General features: G+C 42.1%; 1 protein-coding gene across 3 annotated transcripts in view; it reads right to left on the bottom strand.

Moving 5' to 3' along the window:
• KIAA1324 (KIAA1324 ortholog) overlaps positions 1-16,199 on the bottom strand; it is a 115,495-nt gene that overhangs the window by 44,760 nt on the left and 54,536 nt on the right. For 2 of the 3 annotated variants that reach the window (XM_006899339.1, XM_006899340.1), the window contains exons 2-3: positions 5,597-5,717; positions 2,958-3,150 (exon numbers count right to left, since the gene is read on the bottom strand). In XM_006899339.1, the coding sequence (XP_006899401.1) occupies positions 2,958-3,150; positions 5,597-5,717 (314 nt within the window). The remainder of the gene's footprint in view (positions 1-2,957; positions 3,151-5,596; positions 5,718-16,199) is intronic. The other variant, XM_006899341.1, reaches the window with a different exon arrangement.

Here is a 16,199-nt window from a genome sequence, read left to right on the forward strand (position 1 = left end):
TACAGAAGCAGGCTGCCACATCTCTGTCCTGTGGAATGGGTGCTGGGGTTGAGCCATGGAGCCATGGCTTTCCACTCAGCAGGCGAGTATTTAACCAATGTGTCAATAGGGATCCTTTATTGTTAACTGTAATAAGGGACATGACTATAGAAAGGGACATAAAAGGGAGACATAAGATGATACAAGAACGTGTAATTGGAATCTGCAGGCTAAAGAAGCAGTAATGCTTGGGATGAGAGTTGAGGAATGAGTGAAAATGAATAAAATGAAAATGGGAAAAGAAGAATAAAAGAAGAGTGTGTTCAGTGACCCCGAGGAGTGGGAGAGTACGGTGGTCAATGCAGCTGGAACACAATAAACAAATGGGATAACAATTGTTGTTAGGTGCCATCGAGTTGAGTACAACTCATAGCAACCCTGTGAACAACAGATCTGAACCCTGTTCTATCCTGTGCCATCCTCACCCTCTTTGACACACTTGAGCCCACAGCTGCAGTCACTGTGTCAGTCCGCCTGATTGAGGGGCATCCTCTTTTTTGCTGTCCCTCAACCTTCCCAAGCACGATGCACTTCTCAAAAGAAAAACCTCTTGCAACATGTCTAAAGTATGTGAGACCAAGTTTTATCATCTTTGCCTCCAAGAGCCTCTGGCTGCACCTTCTCCAAGACGTAGCTAACTGTTCTTTTGGCAATCCACAGAACATTCAGTACTCTTCTCTAACACCACAGCTCAAAGGCATCAGTTCCCCTGTCATTCTTATTCATTGTCTTACTCTCAGATCCATAGCAAGTGATTGAAAAGACCATAATCTGAATCAGGCATACCTTAATCCTCAAGCAGACTTCCCCAGTGCAATACGACTCCTGATTTCATGACTGTTGAGAAGGAATTTGAAAAGACTGGAGAAATGGACAGAGGATAGAGAACAGGTGGAAGAATCTTACAGTCCATGGGAAAAGCACTGTATTGTAAAAGAACAATAGGAATCAATGACATTTCATGGAAGGTACTGTGATTGGAAATGCACTTTCCATCTAGCTGTTGAATGGACAGTGGCCTGGAGGTGGCTGGGAGTGAATGCCGCGACAAGGCAGAAGATTCTGTGGCAGAACAGTCTGGGGGTGACAATGACTTGAGTCAGATCGAAGGCAGTAAGGGTGGACTCAAGTAAACAGACAGTTTAACAGAAAAGGCAGATGTTTGAGTTCTTGTCACCAACTCAGTTATTTTCTGAGGAATGACAGGGAAACCACAAAACCTCTCCAGGTGGAGAAGCATCCTTTCCTGCCCTCCCAGAGATGTCTTGGGATCCAACACTCCTTGAGCTCAGAACCTGAAATACTGTGTCCCATCTTGGAAGGACATTTGCCTCCCTGAGATGTGTTATTAAGGGGCCCACAGGCGTCCTGGTAGGAAGATAATGATATTTGGACTCTAAGTGAAAACCCGAGGGAAATGATTTCTTTGTACAGGAGGAAATGATGGAAGAAGCTGGGCTCACAGCTCCTCCAAAGCCAATCACATTCTCTATTAGGACTTTGGTGGGGGCTGGCTGTCTTCACCCACAATTTCCTTCTCCTTTCAGCTCTAATTTCTTCCCATTTTATCTCTGTCTTCAAGACTAAGCCTGACCTTGTCGTGCTAATAATGATTGCAACACATAAAATTGACTCTAAAATAACATTAAAATGGAACTATTAAATGCCTGCTGCTTGACTCAGACAATTGCACATCTAGACTTGAGTATAGGAATGGGAGAAGCCAATGCTCCTTTTAGGAATCCAAGTGTAATACAATTATGAAGTCTTTTTCAGGCATTTGAGTGCTCAGAATGAGAAGAACTTTCATTTACTTTCCTCCGTCATTCACAGTCAATATTTAATGAAGAGCAAAATATGACTGCCTTTTACATCTTTCTACCCTTCGCCTGTATTCCCCAGCTCTCAACATTGCCTTGCACTTAACAAAAGCCATTTGAAGGTGGCAGGAAGCAAGGGGCAGTAGAAAATATGGGGCAGGGTTTGAATTCAATCTCACCAGCTACAAGTTAGGTAACAGAGGGCAAGTCACAACCTCTCTGAGCCTCCACGTCCTCATCTGTGTAATGAGGAACAACAACTTTTATTTCACAGAGTTCTTGTGAATGGGATTGTGGGAGACACTGAACAGAAAGTCTCCAGCCTAGTGCCCGGCACATGGAAAACCAGTTGCTGTTGAGCTGATTTTGACTCATGGAGACCCCATATGTGTCAGAATAGAACTGCTTCGTAGGGTTTTCAATGGACTTTGGAAATGAATTGCCAGCCCTTTCTTCCAAAAGACCTCTGGTGGGATCACCCTGCAGTCTTTTGGTTAGCAACCAAGCGTGCTAACTGTCTGCACCACCAGGGACTTAAAAACCCCATAGCATTTAATTCCTGTCACTGGATTTAAATATGCAATGAGGTGATTGAGCTAGGGTCCCAGTTCTCCAAGCTGAGTTGTTCAATTGCTGGCAGAGATCTTCTGAGCAGACAAGTTTCCTTCTCTCAGGGTCTCTGGGCCAGGCCGCTCTTAACTGTTAGCTCTTTGGTCTGTTCTCATCCCACCACCCACCCTCCTAAACCCATGAACTCAAGTTTGGAAGAGCCAGTTTTAGAAGGTACTATTGAAGTCAGGGAAATACCCAGCTTTTTCCATAAGGCAGTGGATCTGAAATTCTGTAATAGGACCCCTGTGCTTGTACTTCTCAAAAGCGCCTGTCAGTCTCTGGTGAGCTCCATCAGTGAGGGGGGTGGGCAGTGGTGGAGGTCTGAGTGAGCAGCCCGGACCTTTTCCAGTCTTCACTGTAGTGAAGCTCAAAGCTTTCCCTCTCCCCCTCCTCCTGCCCAACTCTGGGTGCTGTGCAGTGGAGGAACTGTCCGAGCCCACCCCCCCACCCCCCGCAGCCCCTTCCTGGGTCGGAGGGAGGACTCACGAGGTGCAGTTCTCTATGGACTCGGTGATGCCGACTTCCATCTCCAAGTTGGTGGCGAGATTGGCGAAGCCATGTGGCAGCTCATCCCACTCGTCGAAGCGGATGCCAGTGCCCAGGGAGTAGCGGCCCTCGGCACAGGGCTTACACGACTGGTCCTTCATATCCAGATACTCCCCGGCGCTGCAAGAGAAGGCTGGCAAAGAGTGGGGACAGAGAGCGGCTGTGAGAACGCCCGAGCCCCAGAAGAGGAAGGGCGCTGGGATCCTAACAGGGGAAACTTCAGACTGGGATCTAGTGGGCTGATTAAGATTTACGTTCAGAATAAGAGCTGCAGAGTAAAGTGGACTGGGGGAGGGAGGCTGTACAACAATGAAAGAATTTTTTTCTTTCCAAAGAGAAAAGCAAATGGGGAGAGTGTGTGTGTGTGTGTGTGTGTGTGTGTGTGTGTGTGTGTGTGTGTGGTGGGGGGTTGGGGGGTGTAGGGAGAAAAATGTGCAACAGTGAATGAATGGAAATTCAAGTTCTCTATAAACTTTCATTAAAATCTCAATCAATCAATAAATAAATGGAATAGAATAAAAAATGTAAAAGATAAAAAGTTGATAATAAAGATAGCAATTTGAAAATATGTATTATATAAACCAAAAAAATTTAAAATATCCTATAGTATGGTAAAATGAATCATCTTGATGCTCCAGGATCTATGAAGACACTAATGAAAACGTTAATTAAAAAAAAGGGCTGTGGTGTAAAGTGTATGATTCTATTTCCACAAAATATCCAGAATAAGCAAATCCACAGAGATAGCAAAGACATTTGAAGATGCTGGAGGCTGGAGGCAGGAAGGGTGGGGAGAGATGGCTAATGGCTGCAAACTTGCTTTCTGGGCTGATGTTCTGAAATTTGGCAGTGATGATGGCTGCGCAATTCTGTGAACAGACTAAAACCCACTGAATTGTACACATTAAAATGATACATTTTATGGTATGTGAGTTAAATCTCAAGAGAGCTGTACTAAAAAGAGAACTAAGATTCAGGGACTTGCTGGAGGACTTTGGTTTGCCTCTGATGGTCCACTCTCCCAGGCAGAGGCTCCGGGTCAAGAAGGCAGGGTCTGCTGTGTGGACCCTCGGAACTGTGCACAGCCTGGAATGTTCTTCCGTCCCTCCAGCATCTGTCTTCTCCTTTCTGGTTTCACTGCCATGATAATCTCAATGCTATTTGATATCATCCTGACTTGATAATTCAGCCACCATTATAAATGTCTTTGTTATATTTTTAAATGTCCTTTTTACTAGTTCCTTGTTTTGATTCATTCTGTGATCAGAACTACCTTTATAAAACACTGGCCCGATGTTATATCTTTCTTCCTTTAAAAAAAATAATAATCAATTCTATCCCTTTGGTGAGAGAATTAAGTTCTCACCCTAGCATCCAAAATCTCTTACAATTTGCTCCCAACTCAACTTCCTGGCTCCATCTACCACCGCAGATCTTTCCCCACCCCAGACTACAGGCTCTTCCCTGAATGTGTCCTACATTTCCACGTCCAAGTGGTTCTCCCAGGAGTTCTGGGTCCATAAGCACCCACCATCCCCTTTTTTTGTCACACCATATTATCACACTGTATTGCTATCTGCCTCCCCCGAGGCTGAGAACTCCTCCAGGGACAGCTGGTTCCATGACTGGCACAGGCAGACGTAGCAGGAGCTCCATTAAAACTTGCTGGAAAAATGAATGGGTGAGTGAGTGTTCATTCCCGCTTCCAGCTTCTGCAGGCCAAGGCTGCCTTTGATTCATCTCTGTGGGCCGCACAGCATGTGCACTGCTCAGTGCTTTCAGAGCAGGAGTCCAGGAAAGTTGAAAGAATTCACAGAAGACAGATCTGTCGGTTTTCCACTGTGGCAATATCCATTTATCCTTTTATCAAGTATTGATTAGCTCACCAACTAAATCAGGCACTTTGCTAAGCCCATTTTAGAGTTCAGGGGCCCTCGAGTTCCTTTTCAAATCTTCCTTGATTCTAGTCCTTGATTTTCATTGTTATTTCCCATGCATTCATAAGAGAACAGCACAGGAACAATCCTTTCGATTGCAGAGGTGTGACTACAGCAACCCAGAGGTGAGGATGGGAGCTTCAGCCCAGCTGCTCACTGCCTTCCTAATCATACAGTCAGATCCACCAGTCAGGGAAGACTTTTGTTCTCTGAACTGACGCCTAGTGCATTTTAAAGGTCTATAGCTTCCGAAATTACTCTTTTCTGGCTTCTTTTTCAAGATCTAAAATGTATCACAATTGTCCCTAATGACGGATTGTGATTAGGGAGCATATATTGGATGGAAATGCACAGACAGAAAAGAAAGTAAATGCAAACAGAAGAAAGATCTGTGTGGCACACAGCTGGAGTTGCTTATGTTTAGCCTCTGACGTGAATTTTTAATTTTTTTTAAAAAAAGCTAATTCAGTGCTCAGTGTGTATCCATGAAATAAAATTTCTTCATCAAAATTTCAAGAGTGGAGGGTAGAGGCTGCCTGAAGGGAAGATCTTATTCTCTACAACACAGTCAGGAAGGGGCTGGTCTGGGGTAGAGGCCAAGGCCGAGGGGCAGGACGGCCCCACAGAGTGAAGGCTGCTTACAGCACTCGGTGCCCTTGACGGGGTCGGGGAGGCTGGTACACAGGCCCGGGGTGTGCGGCACCGCAACCCTCCATCTGGAACCCGTGCTGTCACACGCCGTGTACTCATAGTGGTACTCAGACTGCAAGGGAAACAACAGTGGGTGAATGTGCATTAGTACTGGCTGTGCGTTGACACCTTCCCTCCTACTTCCTGCCCAGCGCAATGGTTCTGACCCTCATCATCACAGTAATGGGGCCTGAGGTCCCTGTCAGGGAGCAAGGCAACCTGGCAGCAAAGTGGTTGTTAAGAAGCATATACAGTGATTATAATCATTTGGACTATTCCTCCCATAACCCATGTTCTAATCCTGTGAGATTAGAGTTGGCTTGGATGCCTGACAACCCCATGTGTAACACATCAGAATGCACCATGGGGCTTCCTGGCTGGCATCTTGAACAAAGACAATCATCAGGCCTTTCTTCTCAGTGCCACCAACTACATTCAGTGGAGTGCAAACCATTTGCATCACCAAGGGACCTGACCTAGTTCCTTGAAATCCATTTTCTTTTTCTTAAAGAAAATTTTTATTTTATACTGGTTTGCTTACAAAGTTCCTATACATTGTTTTGCACACCGAATCTTTCCTTTTATCTTTCCCTCTACCCATCAAATTGTGCAGCCCTGTGTCTACCTCCCCTGCCCGTCCTCACACCTCTGCTCCCACCCTCCCCACCTTGGATCCTTCGAAACCTACTGCCTATGTGACTCTCCTCTGCTGTTGTGTCTAAATGAAATCCTGATGGGTCAGAGGGAGGCAGAAAGGTAACTAAAGAACAGGCGGAGTTTCCACTCTAGAGTTGATGAGCAAGGATGTCCTAAATGTAAGACCTGGCCAATGAAAAACGATAAAGCCTTGTCACAGAAACTTCCATTTCCCTGTTCCTCATGCTCCCTTCTGCCTAGAGCGAGCACGAATTTCTGCCTTGTGTTTGAGAAAATTGTCATATTTAGCTCAGGAAGGTGATGTCCCTTCATTATGTAAGCCTCTTCATGCCTATTTCTCTGAGTGTTGTCCAGGCAACTTAAAGGCCAGTGGATCTAATCCACTGTTCTGAAGAAGAAGAGAGATGGGCAGCCTCCTTCCGTAAAGATTTACAGTCGCAGGAACCCACTGGAGGGCTGGTGAGAGATGAAATCAGCTCAACGGCTGTGGGCTGGGTGGGATTTGGGGTTTACTCTAGTAATGAAGTCTGGGTACAGTAGAGTTAGCAAGCTTGTCTAGTAACTGATAGAGTGGAAGTTCAAACCCACCTAGAGGCAGAGGCAGCATGGAACAAAGACCTGCTTTTCTTAGAAAACAAAAACCCCACAGTCACTGAGATCCCTATAGAGAGTGGTTCTCCTCCAACAGACATTGGATCCAACCTGATAATACATCAGGGCCAAAAGGAGAGAGAAACCCTCGGGGCAGTTATAAACAGATTACATTTCATCTATTCTAAAATACACATCTTAAAAATACTTTAATACATATGACATCAAGATATGCCTTACATTGGCACAATAAGGGAGCACTATGTTTATTTTTTAAATTTTTTTACTAAGTTTATTTTTGTTTATGAGTGTACTGTCAAATAGAATCCAACTGGTACAGGAGGAGATTGCCCCTCCTTCTGGTGGATTCAAACAGCCCACCTTTGGGATTGCAGCGCAGCTTCTTGCCACTAGGCCACCAGAGAGGAAGCACATGTTTAATGGATAGAATGTTTTCTTTCTTAGTAGTACATAAAAATGATGTGTCTGGATCAATGCATCTCAGATGTGCTGAAACATGGTAAACATGGTATCTCCTGATCTGTGGTTTCAGAAACCCTTATGTAAGGAGAATGCTTATAAAAGAGCAATTCTAAAGCTTTGTTTTCTACTCTCATAGATATATATAAAATATAAATTCTGTGCCCAGAGCTTAGAAGTGTTGTGTTCGGCAGAAACCCAGTCCCTATCCAGAGCGAGAAGATGCAGGAAAATAAGGAAAAGTTCAGGGACTTGTGAGCTGAACCTTTTTTTAAAAAATAAATAAAATTAGGAGTACACAGGATCAAATGAGAGGAGTGGGAAGGGGGGACAGGAGCTTAATCATAGGGTCATACAATTTGATGGGTGGAGGGAGGGATGGGGAAAGGAAAGGGGAAAGATCTGGTGTGAAAAACAAAACAAGGTATACAATTGTATGAACTTTGTAAGTAAGCCAGCATAAAATTAAAATAAATACATTTTAAAAAATAAATAAAAAATTTATTTTATATCAGTTTACTTACAAAGTTCATAAAGTCCCTCTACCCATCAAATATGCAACTCTGGGATTAGCCACCCTCACTTCCCTCCCACCCATCCTCAGCCCTCTGCTCCCCCCTTTTTTAATCTTCACACACATTCTACAATAATGGTCTTATACAGTATATGTCCTTAGGGAACTGAGTTAGTTCGCTTAGCATAATGCTCTCCAGTCCCTCTCAAGTTAGGTAGTGATTTATAAAATAATTTCTTCTGCATGCTGTGTAGCATTCCATCATGTGAATGGACCTATGTCTCTGATTTCAGATGTCAGTGTCATCTAGAAAGGAGTCCCTGGGTGAAGCAAGCAGTTAACGTGTTCAGCTGCTAATTGAGGTTGGAGGTTTGAGTTCATTTAGGAGCCTTAGAAGAAAGAACTGGCAATACGTTCCTATGAAATCAGTCATAGGAAACCCATCGGAGCACAGCTCTGTACTGACACACAGGGAACTCATGCATCAGAATCCACTCAAGGCAACTGGACTGATCAGTGAAGAGAGAAATATCAGGATGACAGTCTCTGTGCCTGGGCACCACCTACTGTCTCCCTGGATCTATTTTCCCCACCATAATTTGAGTCTTTATCCCAGAGGATATAGATATATATATATAAAATTTCAGGTCTAAAAATGATACTCCCAAAAGGGTTTTGCTGCAAAAAGGAGGGGGTAAAAAAAAATCCACAGTATGTAAATTAAGAGAAGAATTGCATGAACAAGGCAGAAAGGATTCAATGTTCTGTCTGTAAGCATAATTATGCCAGTCATTTGCATACGGCTTTTACATCATCTCCTTTGGTCTTCACAACTCCCCACGAGACACGCAGAGCAGCAATTTTCCCTTTTATTGTACAGATGAGAAAATTGACTCTCAACAGGGTGAATGGCCATGCAGCTGTTAAGTCACTGAGCAAGGACCCACGCCTTCTCCCCAGATGTCCTTTTCTATTGCCAATACTTCCCACCAAACATGCAGCCTCAAACTGGGCCAGATCTGACAGCCAAATCTGAAAATTAAACATGACAGCACTGGTTGTCTGCCAGCAGACAGGCTTACTTCTGAGGCTTGGGACTTGATGTTAAAATATCTAATCTGTTCGATCAGATGATTTCTGTTCTTTCTAACTATATCTGGCCTTTTGGACGCACATGGAACAAGACCACTGCTTTTTATCTTCTCTCTTTCTCTCTTTTGTTGTCCCCTGGGTGAGAGGTCTGCTGAGAAAACAGTGGTTACAAGTCTCAAAAGAGTTCCCTTTGACTATGTGCTAATTTACTTCATGTCATCTGGGGACATTTCTTCATGTCAGCATGCAAGGTGGCTGGCTCCGTGCAGCTGTTTCCAATGTGAGCTATCCTTTGAGATCTCATCAATCAAGACCTAAGCCTAGAGAGACACCTAAATCAGGAATCTATAACTGGCAGGACTATTGAGCTGTATTTAGTGTTTCAGAGACAGAGATCAATTTTCCAGCAGTATCTCAATTGAAGGCAACACTCTCGTCTTTGAAAGTGTATAGTTTGCATGATATACAGATTTGCAAAGGTGACATACAAAAACACTTAGTATCTATGTCCAGCACACAATTCTTCCCTCCCCTATGCACAATTATAACATATTCACATCACAGTTATAAATGTGAACACATCAGAGAAAGAAAAGTTTTTTTAAAAAAAGGGAGAAAGAATGTCATTAATTCACCCTCCCCTCCGGAGTCCTAGTGGTGCAGTGGTTAAATGCTTAACTGCTATAGGTCATGCTCTGAACCCACCAGCCTCTCTGTGTGAGAAAATATAGAAACTGCCTCTGCATGACCTGCAGTCTTGGACTATTGGCTATTCTGCTGTTTTGCAGAGACAGGTATCAATTCAACTACAGTGGGATAAAATCCTCCACTCCCATTGTCTAGGAGCAAATGAAAAAAATCCTGAAACTGTAATCTGCTTTGTCTAATAGTGTACTATTTGTTGATAAGACTAATCTTTCAATTCTGGAAGTAGGAGGATTCACTCTGATTCCCAATATCTCCAGTCTCTGTCATATAAGTATTGAGAGAATCCTGGTGGCTCAGTAGAGTCAAGGTTGGTGGTTCAAACCTACCAGCCACTCTACAGGGAAAGGAGGAGGCTGTCTGCTTCTGGAAAGATTTATAGCCTCAGATGTCTTTCAGGGAGGTCTACTCTGTCCTGGTGGCAGTGCCATCAAGTTGACTATGACTCATAGTGACCCTGTGAACAACAGATCTCAACCCTGCCCTATCCCGCACCATCTGCAGGATCTCTGGTTTGCTCTGAGCCATTACAGTCCTTGTGTCAATCCATTTCCTTTAGGATCTTTCTTGGACTTTCTACCTTTCTCAGTAGGGTGTTAATGACTTGGCATTAACTCTATGACAATGGAGGGAGCTCTGGTGGCCTAGTGGCAAGGACTATGTTGCAATCCTGAAGGCAAGTGGTTCAAGGCCACGAGCTGCTCACAGGAGAAGGATGGGCAATCTCTTCCCATGTGATTAACTGTCTCTGAGAACTCACAGAAGGGTCAGCTATTGGTTGGTTCCCACTTGATGGTACACAACAACAACAACAACAAGAAAATGAGTGGGTTCAGTCTAAGTACTGTACTTCTTCCAAATCTTATTATGTATACTCTTAGGAAAGTGGTCACATGAAGTCACTCATCTTCCTCTGCCAAAGGATGAACATATGACCCAATCTAAACCAAAGATTAGTCTTCAATATGGATTGCATCTTAACATCAACAAGACAAAGGTCCTTACCACTGGGCAAGTGGACAACATGATAGATAGAGAAAGGATTGAAACTGTTAATGATTTTGTCTTGCTTTAATTCACATCAACACTCTTGGAACCAGCATTCAGGAGATAAGGGAACATACTGCTGTCAGAGACCTCTCCAAAACACTAAAAAGCAATGATGTCAGTTTGAAGATTAAGGTGCTCCTAATCCAGGCCATAATATTTTTAATTGTTTGCTATGACTCTGACAATGAATCAGCATGACAGAAGAGGAATTGATGCCTTTGAGATGTGGTGCTGGAGAAGAGCACTGAACTGCTGCCAAAAGAGGGAACAGGTATGTTTTGGAAAAGATGTAGCTGGAATGCTCCTTGGAGGCAAGGATGGCAAGGCTTCATCTCTCATACTTTGGACATGTTGCTAGGAGAGGCTATTCCTTGGAAAAGGATATCATGCCTGGAAGGGTGGAGAGTCAGCGACGGAGAGGAAGGCTCCCATTGAGATGGGTTGGCATGGTGACTGCAGCAATAAATGGGCTAATAACGTATATCAGAGATGGTGAGGATGGCACAGGATAAGACAAGATTCAGATCTGTTGTTTGCAGGGTCACTATGAGTCCTACACAACTCGATGACACCTAACAACAAACCAGTAAGTTGCTCTCCCTCGGTGGAATGAGGGAAGAGCATTTAGCAGGGAAGAATGGGGCAAGAAAGTGAACCAGTGGAGATTAACCTCCTCCTTACTTTCCAGCCCCACCTGCCTGACCCGATTCAAACTAAAATCCATAGTAGTAATAAAAACAAAAGTTATAGCTTAACAAGAAGAAAAACAACCAAATTGAAAAAAAAATAGGCAAAGACCTTGAACAGATATTCCATTAAAGAGGATGTTCTGATGATCAACAAATATATTAAATGATGTTCAAAGTTATTTGCTATTCAGAGGGACCTCTGGTGGCCTAGTGGCAAGAAGCTGCACTGCAATCCCAGAGGTACACGGTTCAAATCCACCAGATGCTCTGCTGGAGAAGGAGGGGCAATCTCTTTTTTTAACTGTCATTCAGTTGATTATTTGGCCAAAGTCAAGAGGATGTAGTGGAAGGCAACACATAAGCAAAATTATGGCAATGTCACTGGCTAGTTAGTTTCCCCACGTTTATGTGTCTATTATTATCAGTTATTTGGAAGCATTTATTTGCAGTTTTACAAATAAATATTGTGGTTGCTAAGTGTCGTCAAGTAGATGACCACTCATGGTAACTGTACCTCGCTCTCTCCTGTACTATCCTGCTCTCTGCTGTACTCAAGCCCCTTGTTGCACTCACTACATCAATCCATGTTGTTGAAGATTTTCCTGTCTTTATTCTTTTGGCAATCTATGGGATATTCAATATTCTTCAACACCACGATTCAAAGGCAAACAACCATTCTTGTCTTTCTTATTCATTGTCCAACTCTCAGATGCATAGGAAGCAACTGAAAATATCATGGCTTGGATCAGTTGCAACTTAACCTTTAAAACGACTTCTTTACTCTTTAGCATTTGGAGAGATCTTTGACATTCTGTTTTCCCTATGTAATATGTCTTTTAATTTCTTGAGCACTGCTACCATGGGTGTTGACTGTATATCCAACTAAAATGAAATCCTTGACAACTTAAATCTCTTCTCCATCTATCATGATGTTGCCTATTGGCCTGGTGGTGAGGATTTTTGTATCTTGATGCTGAGATAATCAATATTGAAAACTGTAGTCTTCAGTCTTCTGTAGTAAGTGCTTCAAGTCTTCTTCATTTTCCACAAGCAAGGTTGTTATCTGCATAATGCAGATTATTGATGAGTCTTCTTCATAGAGTCAGCTTTTCAAATTATTTGCTCAGCATACATAGGGAATAGGTATGAAGAAAGACTACAATCCTGATGCACAGCATTCCTGATTTTAAAGCATTCAGTGTTTCCTTGTCCTGTTGGGAAAATTGCTTCTTGCTGTATATATAGGTTTTGCATGAGCACAATTAATTTTTCTGGAATTCCAATTCTTCTCAATGTTATCCATAAAGTATTACTATCCATGCAGTCAAATGTCTTTGCAGAGTCAATAAAGCAGTAATATTTTTAAAATATTTTATTCTTTTTGTGATTTAAACTTTCAAACACTAGAAATAATGTTAACTTTAAAAAAAGAAATAATGTTAACTTAGCACAAGTCAGGTCTTCAACACTCTTAAATAGTCTTTACTCCTTCAACTAGTAAAAAGAACATATTAACTGTTTTTCTAAAGATTACAGCTAAGAAAACCCTACAGAGTTCAACTCTCTGCAAAGCATAGAGTCGTCTTGAGTTTGAATCGACTTGGATGGCAATGGATTTGGGTTTGGGTTTATTTTGAGCCAGGTTCTGTTGAAATAGTAGTGCGGAAGACAAAGTCCTGACTCTCAAGGAGCTTATGCGTACATATGAGCAGGGAGGTGCTTGGTGAAGGAGGAAGAATGAGGAAGGAAGGAAAAATGCAAAACAAAACAAACTAGTAATCACTAGTAGATAGTTCAGTAGATCTGAACTCATGGTGACCTCATGTGTGTCAGAGACGTGTGAGCCACAGAGTTTTCCACTTTTTCGGAAGTAGATCACCAGGGATTTCTTCCAAAGTGCCTTTGAGCGAATCACCAGTCTTTTGGTTAGCAGCAAAGCATTTCACTAAATATTTGTGAAACCCAAGGATGATAGGGAGGAGACAATCTTTGAACACACCCACAAATAAGTAGGCTGATTTCTGCTCAATGAAAGCTCTTGCTCACCCTTAATTCCTCCAGAAGATTCTTTATGAATAACAGTTTTAATACAGATTGCATCTCAGTGTCAAGAAAACGAAAATCCTAGCCACTGGACTGATAATAGAAAGAGAAAAAATTGAGACTGTCAACGACTTCATCTTACTCTGATCCACAAGCAATACATTTGGTATTAGCAGTCAGGAGATCAGGAGATGTATTGCATAGGGAAAGTCTGTAGTTAGGGAACTCTCCAAATTATTGAGGAGAAATGATGTCAGTTTGAGGATGAAAGTGTACCTAATTTAGGTCATAGTCTTTTCAGTCACTTCCTATGACTCTGAGAGCTGGACAGTGAATAAGGATGACAGAAGAAGAATTGATGCCTTTGAACTGTGGTGTTGGAGAAGAGTGCTGAACATCCTATGGACTGACAAAAGAACAAGCAGATCTTGGAGAGGTGCAGTCAGAGTGCTCCTTGGAGGCAGATGATGGAGTTTTTTCTTATATACTTTGGGTATGTTACTAGAAGAAGTTCTTCTTTGGAGAGGGACATCATGTTTGAGAAGGTGGAGGAATAGTAAAGGAGAAGAAGACTCTCGAAAAGGTGGGTTGGCACAGTGACTGCAACAATGGGCTTTAGGGTGTCAGAGATTGTGAGGACTGCACAGGTTTCAGATCTGTTGTTCATCATGTTGCAACAAGTCGTATCCTACCCAATGGTACCTAACAACAATAACAAGAGTTTCAAGTCTCTGACTAGGGTTTGTTGGATTTTTTTAAAATACTGGTTTATTGACAAAGTTCAAATATATTGTTTTTCACATCTTTCTAGGGTTTTACATCTTTACCTGACACTACACTCAACTGCATGGGTTTTTATTTTTAAAACATTTTCTTTGTTGTTGTTGAACATACACCAATTCAATAATTTCTACATGTACAGTTCAGATACTAATTATATTCTTCAAGTTGTACAGCCATTTTGTCTCTCCTTTAACAAATTATTTCTACCCTTATTAACATAAACTCTCAAAACTCCAAGTATTCCATCCAGTCCTCCCTCATTAATATATACTTACTATCCCCCATATTTAATATCTAACCTTTACAGTTGTTATCAATTGATTCCATATGAAGTTTTTTCTTTTCCTTTCTAAAAATTTCCAAAAAATATTTTTTTATTTTACACTGGTTTGCTTACAAAGTTTGTATACATTGTTTTTCACACTATCTTCATTCACACTGTGTTTCATACAATCATTCCCATTCATTATATTTTTTAATCAACACAGAAATATGCCCAATATTGCCCAGTCTTTCCAGATTCCCACTGGATCTTGCCCACCTCTCCTTCTACCTATCAAATTGTGCAATCCTATGATTTTGCCCCTCTCCATCCTCATCCCTGTGCTCCTACCCTCCCCACCTTGCAATCTCATACGTGTTTTACTAGTTATCTTTCTGTTTCTACAATAATGGTTTAAACAGTATTTGTTCTCCATATAAAAAGTTCTAACTTAAAACTAGTTGTAGCAGTAAATCAACACGAAGTTCCAGACAGGTTCACAAAAGGATGTGGAATGAGGCGTAACATTGTTGATGTGAGATGGACCTTGGCTGAAAGTAGAAAGTACTACAAAGATGTTTACCTGCCTTATCTAGTATAAAAAATTATTTTACAGTATTACTTTAATAGCAACTCTTCAAAAAACATATTACTAGCTATCAGATTCTAAATCATAAACTATATCAAAGCCCTCAGAGTATTCAGTTAAAAATTTAAACATCCAAGCCTTTGCCTCACTAGAAATTAAATTAGAACCCTACACAGTGGACAGTGTTTGGTGGAGCGTCCAGTTTCAGACAGGTTTGGAAGCAGAAGTGGCATCCACTTCCTAAACAACATGCCTCTGGAAACTCTATGAACTCTGAGAAATGACAATAGTTATATAAAAGCTTCATGTCTTTTGTTCATAGGGTCTCTATGAGTTGTGCTTAGCTCGACAGCAATCAGCAACAACAACCACCCTCAAATAGTCTCCATTAATACACACACACACCTTTCACAATATTCTTGAAAGACTGTTACTTGCTGCCTGTTTTTAGCAACTGAAATATAATGTATAATTTAAAAGTTCTTAAAAACTCAAAAGAGCAGCACTTTCCTTCTTCAACTGATGGTGATTTGAAGGTGACAATAAACCAGCTCCTAAAAATATTTAGTGTAGTTTCTTGGAAATAACCTTTGCAATAGCAGAGCTGAGAAGACTAAAGAGATAGCCAATCAAAATTGGCCTGGAGAAATGTGCTGGTGACAGAGTGGCAGAGCTTAGTACTGTCACACTGGACTGGTACTAAGTTCCCAACCGAACAACAATGCTGACAACAGGTAGCCCAGACTTGCCAGAGTCCAAGGGCTGCTCCCCAAATAGATAAGGGGCTAACACAAGGACTACCCAGGGCTACAAAGGTCCTAGGGCAGGGAGGCTGGGAGTGAGGCCTCAGTGGGCACTCAATGGTGGTGCTTTGGGGACAGTGGGAAGGGTAGAAAGAATTCCTGGCTATTCCTTTGGAACTCAGTCTTCTTATCTGTAATGGAATGGACTCAAGTGACTTTTAATATGCAAGATTAATTCCAATACTGTGTGTGTGTGTGTGTGTGTGTGACTGGAACCCAGATAGAAATCTATCCCCCTTTCCCCTTTTCTTTCTTTTAAAATAGTACAGCTGTGGCAGACAAGGCTGACAGGCCCCA

Source organism: Elephantulus edwardii, unplaced genomic scaffold (genome assembly GCF_000299155.1).
Source record: "Elephantulus edwardii isolate Elephantulus edwardi_28Jun2011 unplaced genomic scaffold, EleEdw1.0 scaffold00252, whole genome shotgun sequence".
NCBI lineage: Eukaryota > Metazoa > Chordata > Mammalia > Macroscelidea > Macroscelididae > Elephantulus > Elephantulus edwardii.